General features: G+C 39.1%; 1 protein-coding gene across 1 annotated transcript in view; it reads right to left on the minus strand.

Annotated features, from left to right (window-relative positions):
* Positions 1–20,093, minus strand: part of valopa (vertebrate ancient long opsin a) — an 83,627-nt gene that overhangs the window by 20,209 nt on the left and 43,325 nt on the right. Inside the window, exons 3-4 of the mRNA XM_020941995.2 lie at positions 12,692–12,809; positions 7,427–7,660 (exon numbers count right to left, since the gene is read on the minus strand). Of these exons, the coding sequence (XP_020797654.1) occupies positions 7,427–7,660; positions 12,692–12,809 (352 nt within the window). The remainder of the gene's footprint in view (positions 1–7,426; positions 7,661–12,691; positions 12,810–20,093) is intronic.

Consider the following 20,093-nt stretch of genomic DNA (forward strand, 5'->3'; position numbering starts at 1 on the left):
TTTTTTGCGAACCGTCTAGTGTATTTTGATTCCTGACCTAGTCGCTAGAGAGAAATGAAATTGAGCAGAGGCACTAGGTGGTCCCAGCCTGGCTATGGTCTGATATAAAAAGCCAAGGTATCTCTGGAAAAGAAAAATCAGTGAAAAAAGGGAAGGGAAAATTATTTTTGCATTTGAGTACTTTTGAGATGAATTACCTTTTGACCTATATTTTGACCTTGAAATTGACAATAAGGGACATGCCTGACCTCAATGACACAAATAGAAAAATTGTAGCCCTATACGTCTACTACAACATATAAAAAATCTGGAGAGGTTTTCCTTTTTATTTTCACTCAAATTTACCTAGAAGTTGACTTACCCTCATCTTAAGACATGTCAAATATCCATTCAGTGTATACGGCTGACACTCAAAGGAACATTATACACTCTGTGATAAACACTCCTTTCTTGGAATCATCTTTGACAAGAAACTACAGCATTTTGCATCATGACATGTCCAGAATTTCTAACCAATGTTTGAACTGGCCTGCAGATAAGGAGTAAATATCCTGATTTCATAAAACAAAAACAGTTGTGAAATTTTCAGTGACTTTTGGTACTGTGTGATTGACAAGTTTTCTTAGAGTATATCAACTTGGACTCTGTGTGTATAAATGTATAGCTGTAAACACTGAATGGATATTTGGCACGTCTTAAGATGGGAGTAAGTCAACTTCCAAGTTTCATCAAAATTTGACAAAGTAGGGTTTAACTCATTGGGTGAACTAAGGTCTGACTCATTAAAGGTTGTATAGAGGAGTTTTTAAGGGAAGAGAAATACAGCGACCGTCTTTGTGCATGCATGACACCACCTTCCTCCACAGCTCCCTCAGTAGAAACACCTTCTTCCGCCTCCTTACTCTAGAAATCGCGCTTGTTTACAGCCAGTGCATGTTCAGAATTACTGTTGAAGTGACCTGTCTAGAAGTAATTTAGCGACCGACACATCAGTTTTTAGACCCTTCGTCTGCTTCAGTCGCTCCATCGCTGGAAGGAATCTCCAAGAATCACCTCAGTTTGGCTTCGCTCCTTTTCCCCGACCTCAAAAACTGACTTTCTTTGGCGGTGAAATGGTCGTGGATTCTTGTCCGCCATCGCAACAAACTTTGTGCGAAATGCGAGGAAGCTACAGTTTAAAAAAGCCTCTAAGAACCGCTGCATAAACCAAGTAATCCCTGCACGCCGGCGAGTCAGTTACACTAGGGAGTTTGATTGACAACCTAACAACCAACAGAAAATGAAGGAGCCTCATAGTCCAATGAGATTCATTTGGTCTTCCAATACTTTATGTCGCCATCTACAGTCCGACTTCCTCAGGACTGTATCCCAGGTGTGAGAGTGCAAAAGCCCCTTCTTCCCGGTTTATAGTCCTGTGGGCACTTTTTCGTATTTCGATTGCTTCTTTAATCCAGCGGCAATGTTTGTTTTCCTCTGTCTGACTGCAGATGCCGCTGTCGTCCTGCCTCCACAGGAAGACAGCGCCAAAAACCAGTTTAAATCAGTTGACCAGACACGTCACAGCAACATCACGTGACCACTGTGAGGAAGACCACTAGTGAGCAGTCGAAACTGTCAGGTATGAAACAAAACTCTAGGTCTGCAAAAAGAACCTAATAACATGAGGGAGCATCGTTATCTATTGGCTGATGTTTATCTGGCCTCACTATGTCCACAGTTGATAGATTTTCATTCTTTTTTTTTTTGGTCATCATAATTACAAGGCTGCTGCGCCTCTGTAATGGTATTTTAAACTTTCAATGACAATTTGAAACTAAAAAAAGTCTTCTATACAACCTTTAAGTAAATGAGGAACAAATTTGGACCACTACAAACCGTTTAAAATTATCTCTTTTTCACATTTTTTAAGAAGTGTACCTGTTTTAAAAATCCAGTACATCACCTTTACATAATCCTGTATTACTTTTACTTAGCCACCAATACATGATTTCTTGTATTTTGTATCTTTGAACAGAAATGTTAAACAAACAATACTATCGAAAACTACTTTACGCCACTGATAGAATAAACCTAAAGCCGAAGAATTCTAGTAAACTCAAGAAAAAATAACAAAAAGATTCCTAGTAGAAAGGAACAGATGATAAACTACGAGCCAAAAATTCAATAAAGTAATTATTGTGACACGCCTGGTTTGCGCAGTCTGAACATGTATCAAGTTTGTGGTTTTTTTTGCATTGGCTCTAGTCCCTCATTCAAAACAAAGTGAACAGGCTCACATGAGTTTGTGCACATCTGCTTTCGATTCAATTATATTTTAACGAGGACCCAGGAATACTTATTTACACCAGCGTTTTTGCCTTGTTAGGGCCATATGTGATCTGGTTCCCCAACAGCATGCACTTTAACTTTCAGGTTGTTAAAAAAAAATCTACACCCTTAAGTTTAAACTATATTATTTGAACAAGTATCATTGCTATTTTTCCTCGCCATATTTGTATAGGTACGGATAGACTATGGGTGTCCTTGATTGGATAATCCACCTGTCAATTACAGCCATTTGAACTTTAGAAAATAAAACTACGTCCAAACTCACATATTTGTAAAGTACTGGAGTTTGTATTCTTGGCTGGCTTGAAATAGGGCTAATCCAGATCTATTTATATATTTATTTTGGGCAAGTTTTATAACATTAGTCAAATCATAACGTAAATTAAAACAAAAAAATTGCCCAAAAAGGAGTGAAAAGAAGAAAATGTATTTAATCCCACCCCCACTCTTCTAATCTAACACAATGAGCTTTCTATCACATTTTTCAGATATTTTATATTCAACAATATGAACTACTGTATTTTTCTGACAATAACTGGCACTTTTTTTCATGGTTTGGGTGTTTCCTGCGACTTATACTCAAGTGAGATTTATATATAGTCTCACCGGGAGGATACACTTAGAGGACGCTCTAGTCTTGTGTGTCACTATCTGCTGCTCCTATTACTCTTGTACCACTGTCACTTGGTTCTACTGCGCATGTCTCCTGCAGAAAGAGCCTCTGTCCTGTCTGTGTCATGTCGGTCGATCGCACCATTACTTCTGCACCACTGGATATTTTAAATTTAAACAAACTTATAAGGACGACTGAGAAGACTGAACACAAATGCCCCCCAAAAAGAAAATCATATTTTTCAGATTACACGATGCAGCTGAAAATGGTAATCAAGCAGCAGAAAGAAAGTTTGGAGTGAGTGAGAAACTTATGACAAACGGGAGGATGCACCATGCAATTTTGCTGGAAGTCATTAGATGGAAACCGAACCGAAACCGAAACCATCCTGTCGGAATAATTCTAACTGGAACTGATGCTGAGTCTGACGACAGCTACGCAGAAGAGGAAGCGGCGCTCTGTTTACCTCCGGAGGTCGCGGAGTTGCTCAGACGTGACACAGAGGATGAAGAATTGAATGGATTTAGTGATTTGGAGTGAGATGGAGAGTTTGGTAAACTTGTTCTGTTGTTTATGTTATAGTTTATCTGAAGAACTGTTCATATGTGACATTAACAGTCTGTTGTTCTCTGTTCTATTGTTATTACTACAACTTGACTTTCAAGATAAAATGTCGGTCCCTGTTCTCTGATTATATAAAATAAATTTCCCCCAAAAAGTGCGACTTATAGTCCGGTGTGACTTATATATGTTTTTTTTCATCTACATTACACATTTTTTAGCTGGACGACTGATACTCCGGAGCGACTTATAATCTGAAAAATATGGTAAGTACTAAAATTTCCCAGGCCTCACATGCCAACTGAGGCAGCCTATGTACCACAGTTTGAGAAACACTAGTATAAAGTAAAAATATATTCCTTTAGTATTGATATTACATGTGAACTTTAACTGCTTCCATTTTGTATTATAACCGTAGTGCAGTCTCCTCGGGTAGAAGAAAAGGTTCAAATATGCGTTACTGAAGTTAAAATAACACACATGACGACTGGACAACCCAAAGTAAATACCAAGTCATTCCCAGTTTCCCACACAAAGTTACACAAGTGGAGACAGGAGACACGACCTGGATGTAAGATTAAACAAAGTCAATCTCATGTCTGAATGTCATGTGGCTGTACGCGTCTATACCGTCCTCCTGATGTATTTTTTAACAGACAATTGTGCATAGCCGATCCACATTTCATTTATTTATACCACATGCATTATTGAGGCACATGCTAACATCCAACAACAACACTGAACAATGTGCTGGAGTCTCACACCAGTTCAAACGGAGGACAATATTGTTTCCCCCAAGAAGCTCCAAGGTAATTTCATAATTCTTAAGATTGTAAAAATGAGATACTTATCGATACTGAAATTATTAATGAGAATAGATACTCATTTGAGCAAGTATTGATACAAAAATATAGTCACAGGACAGAAATGAACCTTTCCTGAGCTTTAAAATGATCTTGAGCGATAAAGATACACAAATATAAGACCATTCAGACTAGTACTCCGATGGAAAACTATGGAACCTACCAGAACGACTGAGGGGTTACACAGATATAAGGCCACAAGATAATTTAAAAGAAAGTACTACAGTTTAATGATGAAAATGGCCTTCTATTATCTAAATAAAGAGTCAAAACCTGTATTAAGGCTATTTCTTAGTATTAAAATTGAGTTTTAGTGTAATGACAACGCTAACTTCTTGTCAATTTTAAGTACGGAAGCTGTTTGTATCAAGCAAAAACTAAAACTAACTACAGGGTATCCCCAGGTTTGACTACTCTAAATGTAAGACTTTCTAAAGACCTTTTTGAGACCACTTAAATGAAAATTAAGACCAACATCGCACCCATTATACAGACAAAAAACACCAGATCCAATACACGCATCAAGAATGTCGGACCTCCGGTCATTGCGCAATGCATACCAAGAAGTATTCTCAGAAAAAGTGATCATCAAATCGCCATGTTTGATTTCCCAGTGGGATGCGTTTATTGACAAAGCTGATCTTTTCAAGTCTTTTGAACCATATCGCTTTTGTTTCTGGTTCTGACATTGTCATATTTTGGTTTTGGGATTCGGACATTGTAATTGTGTCGTTGCTGGATCCTAACAGTGGAAAACGTCCTGAGAAATTTGTTTGCGAACTCCATAGATGCAAAAGGGAATCAGATGTGTGTGACTGCAAACCTCTGTTCAAACTGTTTCCCTTCCCAACGAAATTGAAAAATAGTGAAAGACGAAGGCGATGAGCAGGATGACCATCCAACCATCCATAATGACCAACCAACCACAAGTACTATATCTAGAATCTAAGAGCCACTGTAAACCTACAATTCCCCATGATCCATCCAAGATCTTCCTCCACTCTACTGACTGTTTACTCACTGCAGCTGGTTCCAGAAACCAAAGTATTGTCTGCGTGTACTCCAGAATATGTGAGATGTGTGAAGAATCCAAATTAGACATTCAGTCACGTTACATGATTTCACGTTTTTTTTTTCCCCCCTCCCTCCATTTAACATTGCACTCTAACCCGATTGATTATACAAAGAAATTTAAGCCCTTTGTGAAAAAATAAGACTTGGACAACATAATTTAAGACTTTTTAAGGCCTTAATTTAGGAACATAAAATGTAAGACCTTTTTAAGACGTTTAAGACCCCGTGGCTCCCCTGTAACTTAGTAACTAACTAAAGCTAAAAAGTTTAAGCTTTCAAGCCAGAATAACCAACTTTACTTCTTTAAATGAGTAGATTTTGTGTTTTCCCCCAGAGTATGTTGTAAATCCAAGACTATGTGACAAAATAATTAAAGTATTTTATCTTTCGTAAATCTGGAAGAAAGAGCCAAAAGCAACACTTTGATTGACTGCACCGAGGTAGAGGTTAACCCAAGTTTCACTTCTGAAAAAAGCTGTTCCAAAGCCACACAAAAGTCAAATTATTGTTTTTTTTTTGCTGCTAAACTGTGTATATTGTTCTTCTTCTTCTGTCATTTTTTAGCATTGTGAATTAGGTAAATTTGCAGCTTTCTGGTCAAAAAAAGTCAACAACTGAGCTGTGTACTGCCTTTAGTGGCTGCTGCAATTTCAAGTACTACGTGACATCACATATGACTGCCCTGATTACAGCCAGATGTTTCCAAACACAAACATCTGGCTGCAGGGGCGGAGTTAAGTGTGGATACCTGTTAGACCAATCACACTTTTCCTCATATGTCCAGACCTCTTTTCTCTAGTAAAAACTGCTAAACTCTCTCATTAAAATCAGAATCTTCTTATTAAAAAATAAATCGCAAATCTAATTGAAAGGCTTCTCAGAAAAATGGCGTTTAGGCTACGTTCAGACTGAAGCCCGAAGTGACCCAAATCTGATTTTTTCGCCTCTGTGCAACCTGTATCTGATCTTTTAATGACAGCCTGAACGACACAGATCCAATTTTTTTTCAAATGTGACCCAGGGCACTTGGATATGTGCTCCTAAAACCGATACATATCTGATCTTTTGAAATGCGACTTCAGTCTGAACGGCCAGGTCACATTCATCCCACCTACGCGTCAGGCTCGGAGTCTAGTCAATGGAGAGAAAGCGAGGTTAGTGAGTTAATTAATATTTAGGGGGATCACTGTATTCAAGTCAAATTGGAGGAGTCTTATTGGAATCGGGCAGTTTTTGAAATGATTGCCAAAGAAATGGCCGAGCACGACTACAGGCGGTTCTGGCTCCATTGTCAACGAAAAATAAAGAGCCTGCGAGCCAAATACATGGAGGCTAAAGACTCAAACAAACAAAGCGGACATGGACGTGTAACCTGTCCATTTTACGAAGAACTGGACCGTATTTTGGGAGACAAGCCCAGCATTTAGACTTGACGTCGTTGTGTCCTCCAGTGCACATGCGGGACACTTTTGAGGTGTCTGAAGTTCACACTGGAGAGCACATACAAGTCACATTTAATTGGAAAAGTGAACAACCTTGCAAAAAAACTCGGATTTCACAAAAAATCCCAACTGAGCCCTGCAGTCTGAACGTAGCCTTAGATATACTTCCCGAATCATTCAGCCCTATCTGCCGCCCAAAAAGTATTGACTGAGAAACAGATTTTTCGTTAATTTGATATATGTACACAACCAATTTGATATACACTTTTTTTTCTAGATGTTTGATACTTTCTACATTTTATATACATTCAGAAGACATCAAATATATTAAGAAAGATATATGGAATTATGTAGCAAAGAGAAAAAAGTAAAATAACTCGACAAAGCAAAGGGTTCCATACATCTTACTTCATATATTTGATGTTTTCTGTATATATATCAAATATAAAAAGCAGTATACATATAGAAAAAACATTTGACGGGTTGTGTAGTAATTATTGGGACAGTTCTGAAAGCGTAAATGTATTCTGCTGCATGACTCTGACCTGTTTGTTCATGAAGACGTAGATGATGGGGTTGTAGACAGCTGCGGTTTTGGAGAAGAACGCTGGGATGGAGGCGAGGCGTGGGTCCAGCTCGATGGTGGGGTGGATGGTGACCAGGATGGAGAAGACCGCATACGGAGTCCATCCCACCATGAACGCCACGATCATCACAATCACCATCCGGGTCACCTGACGCTCGGGCTTCCTCGCTGTGGCCAGACGCCCGTGGGACACCTGGGGCAGAGGAGAGGGTTAGGAATCCAACGTGTGGACAGAAAGTCGTAAATATCATAAACTATTAACAGGAGAGGGAGAGGGAGATACTGACAAATGAAACTGGATGGCAGCTGTAACACTTTTGCAAACCATCAGAAATGTGCTGAAAAGTAAAAGAAATAAATGACGTTGAGATTAAAACTGGACATATGTGATAACAAAAAATATTATGCTGTAGTTTACCGTATTTTCCGGGCTACTAGACGCGCTCTTAAGCCTCCAACCCCATCAAAAAATGTTTGCGTGCCCTGCAATCCAGAGTGCCCTGTACATGACATGGGGTGTCCCAGTACGACTTCAGTAAACTATAAAGCCGCAACCACCCGCAGCGCACGCAAACACGTGAGCAGACAGCAACTGCGCAGCGAAACACACCCACAGCCACACTAATCACTCCACGCCGACGAGGAACGGAACGGAGGAACGAATTGAAAAAGCGAGTGCAATGTGCCACTTCTAGACACGACTGAACAACTGAGTCACTGCGAACACGCCGACAATCCAGCGGTCCCAGACAGCACCCTCCCTACACACCACAACTGAACAAAGCCCAGAGTCACCGTGAACGAACAAACAAAGTCCCACTAACCCATCCAACTGTTGTGTTTCGTTTAAAGTCCGGTGAAGTTTATTAGTGAAAAAAGTTAGAAAATAGACCATTTAATGACAGTGCGCCTTATAATCCAGAGCGCCTAATAGCCCAGAAAATACGGTAATATTCAGAAATTTATTTGGGATTTTTAAAAATATACTAATACTATATAACAGCCTGATTGATTAGCTGGTTTTGCTTTGTTTCACTTCGTACAAACGGTCTGACCTCGAAGCCTTAGATTTTGTTCGCTCAGTGGTAGGCGGGTACATTTTATCATTTAACCAATCGCTGCTATTTGGTCCTTGTCGCCAATGGGGCTAACTAGTATAATAAGCTTTTCCCAAATCCTGCAGGAAGAAGGGCAATAACATCTTTCCCCTTAATAAAACTCACCAAACATTCTCTTTATTCTGGCTTTAAATCATCAATCTTGGCAATTGTTGACAACACAGAATGTATGGATCTTTGCTGATTGGCTGGTATCTAGATTCTTATTTCCAGGGATTTTGCGAACCATCTAGTGTATTCAGATTCCTGACCTGGAGAGAAATTAAATTGAGCGGAGGCACTAGGTGGTGTCAGCTTGGTTATTACAGTGGTGCTTCCTCTGCTATAAGTAAACTGTGTGATGTGCTGTCATTAGTGCGCACGTGTTTGATATTTTCTGACATCAATAGGTCATTTTTGGTTTATCTAACACGACACATTACGTTGTAGTTGTGGTTATGAACAGATGGCAGTTTTTTGTGGCTCTGGGAAGGAGAATAACTTGACTGACACTGATTGCTGTGCATTTGATGATTTTAGGCCAAATAAGGCTTATCTTGAACCCAAACAAGCAGCAGACTGTATTTTGGCTGAGAGGTTTTCAGTTATTTTGTCTGGAAGCTTAACTTTGCTAATTTGACACTTGATGAAAACCAAGAGGTGCAGATTGAAGCACATATCAATTGTGTCAAATCGGTACAATATGTGACTTTACGGTAGTTTATAACCTCTGTAGGCTCGTCTCCCTTTTCTCCTCACGTTTGGGCTCCATCTTCCTCGTGTTCGCTCGTCTGTGTGTGAACGAACGCGTGTTACTTCCCTGGATTTGGTCCAAAAGTTCGCATTCACACTGCACTGGACCAGACCTAGATCCGGAATGAGATCGGTACTTTTTCACGGACCAAAGGGCAAGCTGTTTGGCCAACAAAGCAAGAAAGTCCAGACCAAAAGGGATAAGTGTGAAAGCAGATTTACAGTGAAGGAAACAAAAATAGTACAGTAAAGGTAAGGTAACTCTAAATTGCATGTCAAATCATTCCTTTCAGTTTTATCAGTAAAATGTGCATAAATCTAAAATATAAATTATGTTTTGTTTTCAAATCTGTTGAATGGCATTACACTGCATCACAGATTGTCTCCCACATAAACAGAAGCGCAGACTTGTTCCTTGGACGTGCAGCTTCCAGTCTTGGACACAATGATCTGAATCATTTCTACTGAGACTGTTTTATTAGGAACTTGGATTTTACCACCACTATTCTCCTCATTTCATTTTATAAGTTAACTTTTTATAGATTTAATACTGTTTTCTCAACAAAAAATCATCATAAATACAGTATATTTAATTATTTCATGTTATTATTTTCCATGTTTTGAATAGATTTGGTATTTTATGTAAATGTGTTCTGCTTTTTGTCAGTTCTTGTCATTTCTTCACTATAAATCAAACTGTTAACTCAGTCTTTTGTGAACACTTCCACATGTACACTATTGCTTTGTTAAAATCGTCCAATCACATTAGTCGTTTCACCATTGACAGGTTTGATTGACAGCTCTGAGCCTGCAGCAGCATATTCCAGTGTTTATTTAAAGTGCCGTAGAGAAGTGCTGTCTGATTACAGGTCTCTGCTGTGATTGAGGACTGGTTATTTTTACACTAAAGGTTCATGAACTATAAACTCGCCTCTCCCCCACTCTAACCTTTGTTAAATATCACTGAAGTCTTAAAGGACACCTATTATGCAAAATCCACTTTTCGACGTTTTTCTTTTCTCATTTACCTTCCTGGCAGTCGTATTTGGAGTGATTCATACATGTCTGAGTAATCTTTAATTGCTTATTTTCAAGACGCCATATGGGCTCTGTTCACGCTTATGTCACAAAACCAGAAGACGTTTGGAAACATGCTGATGACGACTTCTGGCGGGCGCTGTTGGCGGTAGTCAATCTGGGAAAACCATAGGGAAAACAGAGAGAAAATGGCCTGATTTTTTTCATCTAGACATCACTGTATGCTTTCTTTTTTCCTTTTATAAACTGCCTATTAATTTGTGTATTATAATTTGTCTAACTTAATAAAAAAAACAAAAAAAAGATGTCATCATAGCTTTCCGTTATGTTTGGCAGATCAGCAGTGACAATAAATGCAATTAGAGTCACATCCCTCATGAAAAGCTTTGGCAGGTTGTGAAGACATTGCTGTTTAATCCATGGTTTTATCACATGCCCAGTGTTGGTAACTACACCAGAAGTTGTCATCCACATGTTTCCAAACGTCTTCTGGTTAAGCGTGAATAGAATCGATTGCTGATCATGCCCTGTGTTCACCGCCACCGTCATACGCACACTGCTCCCTACTAACTTCGTTCTACAATTTTATTTTCTCAATCAGTGATAGGTGCAGCATTCAGCAGCATAGCACAATCATTTTGATACAAAAAAAAAATAAAAAATCACTGCTTGCTAGTGTGATGTGCATCTATAGGAGTTGCTGGTGTTAAGGATCTGTTGGTGCTGATGTGTCAACATGGGGCAATGTAGGAGTGACCCAGCTTTAATAAACCTAATATTTCATTTTAAATGTGGTATCCATGTTGAGTGTGTATTGTTTTATTAAATCATCCCAGTCATATCTATGAAGCAAAGCGGTCTATCTGCACAGATGCCCTTGTGTCTGTCTGCGCAGATGCCAGTGCGTGTGTCTGCGCAGATGCCTGTGCGTGTGTCTGCGCAGATGCCTGTGCATGTGCCTGTGCATGTGCCTGCAAAGTTTAAACTGGATGGGTTTCCCTGGTGTGCACAGTATAAGCCATTTACACATCGGCTCAAACAAATCTATAACACTGACTCGACTTCGTGATGATGTTTGCGACGACTTCACTTCCCATTGGCCCTGCACTTTTCTAAAGCAGTAATGTGTGGACGATTTCTTTAATTAACTGGTTGTAAACTATTGTGATTTAAAATGTGTAAATAATAACATAATGATCCACACAGTCGTACATTTTAACTGCATAACAAGCTCAAGGGGGAGTAAATAAGAAAAAATTCAACTGTAAAATATAATGGTCATTTTCCAAAGTAACAAAAGCACAAATAGTAAGGGCTTGTTGTGTCTTAGATTTAGAAAACCTATCTGTGTCCTGAGATTTGAGAAGTGTACGGAAACAATTGCATAACACTATCCCAGACTGTTGTTTCCGTGTCATGGTGCAATATTACAGCAGCAGGAAGGTTTAAGTGGGCAAAGCTAAAAGTTCAAACTGAAACATGTTCCTAACTTAACTTGAAATCAGGTAGAGGCTCTTTAAAAATCAAAATACATAATAATTCAAGCAGCCACCTCTGGCATGAGACTGTACACAACTGATCCCATAAACCATAAAATGTATTATTTACCAATGCAATAACATCATGTAATCAAAACTAATCAAAAACTTCAAAGGATCCAGGTGACTTTTTGCAGAGTAGTTAGGTTCCAACTTATATCACGTCTTTTGTTAAGAGATTAAAAGATTATAAAAATAAATATATGAAGAGTAGCAAATCCAAATTGTCAGCAAATGTTGAATCTTATCATTATTTGTCAGGGACTGGGTCAAAAAATTGCCATATTAATCTTAACAGTTTAAGTAATTTCAACTGAGAGCAATCACATCTTCCAGTTTGAATAAGGGTACCAATTCTTGTAGTAATTAAACTTTATGGCAGTTTTTGTTTCATGCGGATAGGCCCAGTAATTACAATAAATCAGGTCAACAAATCTGCAATCTGACCATTAAAGAGCATTTTCTTCCATAGGATTCTGACAACTAATCAAGGGTTTTTGGCAAATGATTCCTCTGTGATTTGAAGGATTTTTTGAGGATCTTTCTGCATTCAAAAGCTAAATAATATTTTAAAATGTGAACTGTTTAATGGTAGAACAGTGGATGATTTTTACCGTGTTACATCATTGAAATCAGGAAGGAATCATGATGCCTGAAAACCATAAACAGAGATTCAAGGATGTGTCAATTTTGCATTTTCATTCATAAAATACAGAGTTTCATATATGTGAGAAGTGTCTTAGGGGTGTAGTCTGTGGAGCTCGTACAAATGTGTTGTGAATGAAAATTGGCGCTGACCTTACGCAGTTTGCGCAGCAGTTTGCCGTAGCAGAAGAAGATGACTCCGAGGGGCAGGATGAAGCAGGTGGCGAAGAACGTGATGATGTAGCTGTGGTCTTTGTTTGTCGTGGAGTACCTGTAAATATAAAATAATCAGTCATTAGTAAGGTTATTATTCAGGATTCAAGGAGTGTTTAAGATTTAAAGGGACAGATAATCCTGTATGTGTCGCCAGATACAAGGAAGACATGCTCAAGTAGAGCTTTTATGATAATAAATGCAACGCTGATTTAATCTTAATTACACAAACATTGGACATGATGGCTAAGTTGTTTATGTTATAGTTTGGTATTTTGGTTCATTCATTATCAGGATGGATCAGAATTAGAGGGGTGCAAAAATATCAAGTACATCGTATCGTAGTTTTTTATACTATATACTACATTTTACTCAGTTATTTTGTTACAGCGCTACAGTTTTGTCGCTTGTTTAGTGGAAGGAAACTCATTTATGCAACACATTTGACATTTTCACCATTTTGAGGATAAAAATGTTTGTTTCATATTAACTTTGCACAAGAAATGGTTTAACAAAGACTTTTAGTATCACAGCCATGATTTAGCCTTTATTTTTTATTGAATCGTATCAAATCGAATCCAGCTGAAACTGTATCGGGATATGCATCGTATCATGGCCAATGTATCGAGGTATGTATTGTATTGGCAACTTCTTAATGATACCCAGCCTTAAACAGAATGAGCCTCATATGAGTCTCTCATTTGAGTTGCCAGTTTCAGTGCTGAAATCCAGTTGGTTTAAACCTAAAATGCCTCTATCTGATCTGAATGGTCACTACCTAAACCCCAGCACATGCAGCTAATCATTATCAGTGCTCAGTGAGTGAATTCTGGAGGTTCTTTTGTAATACTTTTTGTTTTTTTACAGCAAAAGCTACATACACTACCGGTCAAAAGTATACGAACACCACACTTTTTCCGTTTTATTTTTTCTTCAGTTTACTCTTGACCAAAACGTATTCTAAACTTTTGATTCATGAAAGTGTCCACCTTTGGCAGATATAACAGCTGAACACACTCGTGGTTCGTTCTTTTTACGATAGAAATCAAATATTCTTCAAAAAAGTTCTTCCCAAGTCTGTTGCAGAAGTTCCCATAAATGTGTGGCACTTGTAGGTTGTTTGACTTTCACTCTTCTGTCCAGTTCATCTCAAACCAGCTCGATGGGGTTTAAGTCTGGACACTCTATGTTTTCAAGCTTCACCGTCTTGTTCTTTTTTCCTGAGGTAGTTTTGGCAGAGCTTGGACTTGTGTTTTGTATTTTTTATCTTTTTTTTAACCTCTGGCTGTTCAGTTCTTACCTTTGTACCATTTCAAGCTCTTCATTGGACTTGCACGACTTGAATTGCAATAAATAACAGGAAAAATTAGGGTGTTTTAAAACTTTTGACCCGTAATGTATACCATACCTTTAACCTGATACAGAGGCAATGGACTTATTTGCCTTGCTTTTTATGCTACTTAAGTTACATTACAAAACTCTGAAGTCTTCCTGGCTCTACTCTGATACATGATTCAACCAAACAACCCGACCTGCAGCCTGGATCTAAAACTGAAGTAGCGATTAAAAGTAATGAACAGGTTACTGCGAGTATGCCCTCTAAATGTCATGTTGACTCTGCGGTGGAGTGTTGGACGGTCTGGGTCAGGTTCACAAACTCTGATAAAGCGCCGCAGCTGAGGCTCTGACACAGGGCTGCACCCCGGGACCCTGGTCTGCCCGTGATGTCACTCCCATCAGACCAACAGACCACCCAAAAGTGAAGAGAGAGGGGAGGGCAGGGGCTGAACAAAACTCCTTTAGTTTGCAAACTCCTGCCTTGACTTCTACTTGTATCTCTGTTTGTGTTCTAAATTTAAATGGCTTGATATTACATTTTAACAATACGAAAGTTGAAATATGCTGACTGAAGGCTTCTGGATACAGTATACTTATGAATAAAGTGAAAGTATGAAATTGTTTACACTTTCTTTGGACATTTTGGTTTAATAATGTCACCAGATTTATTGACAAAATGCTGCAGCCCTGTAGCTTTCTCCCTTTTGCACATTTTCATTCCCGTATCTTGTTTGAATTAAAGTTTTACAACACACAAATACAGCCTAGTCGTGGTCTGGATGTTGCATGTTTCTAGTGTAAGTGTAAGGTTTATGTCGAGAAAAGTCAGAGTCTGAGAAAAGTAGAATCGAAGAAAGCTCCTTATTGAGTTGAGACCAAAAAACCCACAAAATACAGCAACATAAAGACTCAAACAATATATAATGACTAAGTTAATATCACACAAACAGGTCTGATGGATATAAGGTATGATTATGTACTATTATTGTATATTGCAATAGTGATTAGCAGAGTTTGCATAACACTGGTCTTGATATTTGACCAACACTGCTCGGTGGAAGAAGATTGTCGGCCAAAGGCATTATTCATTACACTGATTAATGCTGCTTTGCATGTTACAGATTTAAACCTAGAGGCTAAGGCATAAAGGCTGGATTAGTCAGAGAGCTCACGTCACTGATCTCATGCGTCACACTAATCATTAAATATGATATTGAGTGCGTTTACATGCATCAGTATTCCGGTTATTTGCCATATCCCGGTTATGGCAGTGTTTGGGATATGCTGTTTACATGCGAGCTGAGAAACTGTGATACTCATATCCCTGTGTACATGATCAGATGTAGTATCCCGGTTTCTTCAAATACTCTTACAAATGTGCAAAAATACAAACAACTATAAGCTCCTTTAGCGTAGGAAGCTTCCTAACCAGCGGTAAGGAACTATAAAGTATCCCACAATCCACTGTGCAGATCAAACTGAAAATTTCCAAACACTACTGTAAAAGTTATACACTGCGGCAAATTATTAATCAAAATCTTCTACATAAATAAACTCAACTTTACAACATATAAACCATAACTCCTATAGAGCCACATCAGCCCCTTTGATAATACTAGAAAAGCACTCAGAGAGCGCAGATAAATTGCAATAAAATCAGACTTCTGGATCAGATCCAGATCAGCCTTTGGAATATGAAAGAGGATCCCATTGTCCATCCCTGAGTCAAATTTCATGGGGTTTGGTCAATAATTAACCAAGATATTGAGAAACAAAATTTTTGGCCCCATTTACCACAATGTTAACTAAAATTTCAAAGTGATCCAGAATCCAGGATTTCTTCCGGATCCCCCCCAAAATGAAATCAGTTCTTCCTTTTCACATTTCCAACAAATCCTGAAAATTTCATCAAAATCGGTCCATAACTTTTTGAGTTATGTTGCTAACAGACAAACAAACAAACAAACAAACAAACAGACAGACAAACGCCGGCAAAAACATAACCTCCTTGGCGAAGGTAATAATGGTTTTAATTCAACTTTGTGCACATTTGTTTACGTTTTGGCTCATTTGCACAAACTGTAAGCGCTGAAAAAAACCAGCTCATTCCTTGTGCCCTGATGTGGTTCAGCTTCTGTTGGACGAAAGGACAGGACTCAGTAGAATATGTGTGTTCTTTCTGAGACAGAGGGGTGTCCTGCTGATGGTCTGTTCTGTGCATTTATCGCTTTGGAGATAGTTCATGTTTAACCATTCATAGATTGTATCTGTGCAGGTCATACAAGTGCAGATTGTACATGTACTGCTCTTTAGTTAACAGCAGTCATTTCACTCATGTACATTCACTTTATTTATGTCAGCTACTGCTGTGATGAAAAGACAGAAATCTGTAAATAATTCTCATAAGATTCAACACTGTCATGGAGGATGGTGCGCTTGTTGTAGTCCGTTTTCTGGGAGTTGTAGTTTTGACTGTAATTCCCGCCACTGATTTAGAGGATCTGGTTCCACCTAAAGCAACGACAGCTCCTTCTCAACTGCTCCTTCTTCCTCCTTGGTGCTTATATTTGACCTCATGACGCAGCTCTCAAAGGTCAGCGATAAGAAGGAAGGAGAAGGAAAGAGTTTTTTCTGCCCATTTTCGGATAGAGCCCGAGCTTCTCTTCAAACTTGCTGCAGCCAAGTGTGTTTGTGTTATGAACGCATGTACACTAAATTTTATGTTGCGTTAACTATGTCCAGCTTGCATTTGTTCATTTACAGCTTTTTATTGTATTTTTCTCTCTCTCTTTTTTTTTTTTAAACCAATTCTGATTGAAGTCACCACTCCATAGATTTGATCTGTAACATGGCCATGTTGCACCACTTGAAGAGTTATGGTGTATGACATAAAAATTTGTGGTTTTCCCACATGGAGGAAAAGGGTCAGAGTTCCTTATTGATCACATTGAACTTTGTCATCACAGTCAAGTGCTTTGAAATGTTGCTGTTCTATCGTTGTAGACAGCAGTTTTGGTATAAAAATTTGGGCTGAACTGTCATTTTTTGATTTTGAATGACAAACATAAAATAAAAGTAAAGCTGAAGTTTTAATCTTGATGTATTTTGCACTAAGTATCACCAGACCATCTGCATTAATTAATACTGGCTTACAGAACGCTGTGATGTCCTCAAACACCATATTGCTTGCATGATGAAAGTATTATCCATATTAAAGAATACCTAAAAGATAAAATGAGAGAATTTAGACTTTTCTGACAGCTGGAAAGGGCAATATAAAGTTAATCCAATGCAATAACCAAGTTTAAAGTAGAAAAAACTTGGGTTTTTTTATACGTGATGTAAAAATGAACACCCGCCCATTGCATGTCTCTACCCCATGTGTGCTCCTCCCTCACCCTCTAACGGACAGACTTGCCCCGGGGCAGGATGTGGTTGTGATTTTCTCTCTCATTGCACCCTTCTGGACGCCTGAACACCCTTGGGTCCTCCTCATGTCAGCAGCCGCAGTGCCACATGCGCCCCGTGAGATTCGGTGAATCTGCTCAGATAAATAGATACCGTCTATTCACTGTAAAGGAGAGTCATGGGACATAGAGACGTGGATATCGAGCTAAAGAGGCTAATGAGGCTCTGTACGGACAGCACCAGGACTTAGATCTATAAAGGACGGACAAGAGGAAGAGGAGATTGTCACGATCAAAGACAGCAGCAGAGATCAATGCTACAGGTCTATGAAACTTAACTACACTGAACTCTTATCATCTTAAAATGTTCAACAACATTTACTTTGATGTGTAAGTACAATAATACAGAGCGAAGAATCTTTTGATAGCGCTGCTCTTGCGTTTTATCTCTATTGATTTATGGATACTTTGCAGCTGATGACATCAACAAAACATGGGGTGTGAAGCTGACTGAAAGCACTACTTTGTTCTTTTACTCAAATTAGACTTAATCTTAGCTTTCTCTGACAAGAAAAAGTAGACCTGGTTGGAACTACAACAGGTGAGGCGATGCCATTGCAAGGTATCAATAATAACAGAACTAGATTTGAACAATTATCCATATTGGGGGAAAAGACTAAATAGGACAGAATGAAAGTAAGTAAGTCTTTATTTACATAGCGTTTTTCACAGACATTTTTGGCACAAAGACGCTTCACAGAGCATTATTCAGCATTATTCATTCACTCTATACCTGGTGATGGTAAACTACTATTGTAGCCACAGCTGCCCTGGGGCAGACTGACAGAAGCGTGGCTGCCATGCCAATCGGCGCCATCGGTCCCTCCGACCACCACCAACACTCATGCACACACCACTTTCATACTAGGCAATGTGGGTGAAGTGTCTTGCCTAAGGACACAATGACAGTTATTCCCACTGGCGTCCAGCTGTGGCACCTGATTTTCCCAGTGGTCTCCCATCCAAGTACTAACCAAGCCCGACTTTGCTCCTGAGATCTGACGGGATCAAGCTAGTATGACCATATACTGTGGAACATTTTAGACTCATGCAATAAGGTCTCCATGGAAATAAAACCAGTGGCACACCCCTACACCAGTGCTTCTCAATTATTCAATTATTTTTCTGCTCCCATGACCTCATCGTCTTTAAAGATGATGTCCGTGTTATAGTTCGAGGCACTTGCGGCATCCAGCGTGACAGAAACCATGTCTAATGCTGCAGCAGGATCAGCTCCTCTGCCATTTGGTTCTCCACCTTATGTGATGCTCGCTGGCTTACTGAAGTAACATTCATAAAGTGGAATGACTGTTGGCAATATTCAGCACGTTTTCTCTGAAAAAACTCAAGCGGCTTATCAAAGTGTTTGGGGTGTAGCCTAATGTCTTTAAGCGATGCCATAATTTATTTGGCTTCATGCTGTCCGCTGCCAACATTTTTAGACCCAGTAAACACAGCGGTCTTTAGATGTGTTAGAGATGCGCGGATGGGCTATTTTTTCATCCGCAACCGCGGCACAAAACTCATCATCCGCCCGCTGTCCATTTTGCACCGAAGGTTTTCAAAACCGCACCCGCCCGCGATCCGCCGATTGATTTTAGATTTTAGAACAATCATACAGCAAACAAACTAAGGAGCCTCGATAAAAATGCAAACTCTATAGCTCATTCATTCCAAAATTCGCTCAGCGTGTATGTTCGCATTCTTAATTGTCCGTAACAACCCCAGACTTACCTGGTTTTCTTGCGCAGCTAATTAATTGACAACGTTTTCCGACTAGACTATTTTTGAACCTTTTTGCCTTTGTGTTGGATGTTGTTACATTCTGAACATTCTGCCATCGCCCGATGTTATTTCAAAGTCATAGCCTCACTCCATCGGTCTTTCTTTAAGTTTTAAATACCCCGAGTGGCAGTCTACGCTATAATGTCTGCGTGTTTTAAAATATATCTGATATCGAAACAAAAAAAAAAAAGCATAACTAAATAAATATGGCCCTATAGAGCCACTTACGTGTTGGCAAACAGCTGAAATAAATTAGAAATAATAAAATAAACTGCATATAATATGTGCCTCGTAAACCTTAGGCATCAATAACCCGACACAACCTTAACCTTCAGAACATAAAAACGAGGTCAAATGGGCTAATTAAGGACATGACGTACACTTCATACTACAAGCATAGACAATGACACTTGTCTTTTCAGATGTAGGTAACAATACTAACAATAACTTTTTTTTTTAGTAGTTAAACTGCCACCCGCCCGAATTTAATTAAAATATAATTTTTCGTCACGTCATCCGCCCGACCCGCGGATTAACCGCGGATACCGCGGTTGTAACCGCAATCCGCGCATCTCTAGTGTGTGTGTGTTTGCTCGGTGCAAAAAACCCGACACTATAGCGCTAAAACTTCCTGTGCACAGTCTGACAATGAGAACTGCCCTAGAGTAGTATGTTATGTTAAAGTTATGTAAAGCCCTAACCTGTTTTTAAATTTCCCATACAAGTACTGTACTCAGTAGTGCCACAATAAC

This window comes from Boleophthalmus pectinirostris, unplaced genomic scaffold (genome assembly GCF_026225935.1).
Source record: "Boleophthalmus pectinirostris isolate CB_2022bp ecotype Guang Dong unplaced genomic scaffold, ASM2622593v1 HiC_scaffold_5, whole genome shotgun sequence".
NCBI classification, from domain to species: domain Eukaryota; kingdom Metazoa; phylum Chordata; class Actinopteri; order Gobiiformes; family Gobiidae; genus Boleophthalmus; species Boleophthalmus pectinirostris.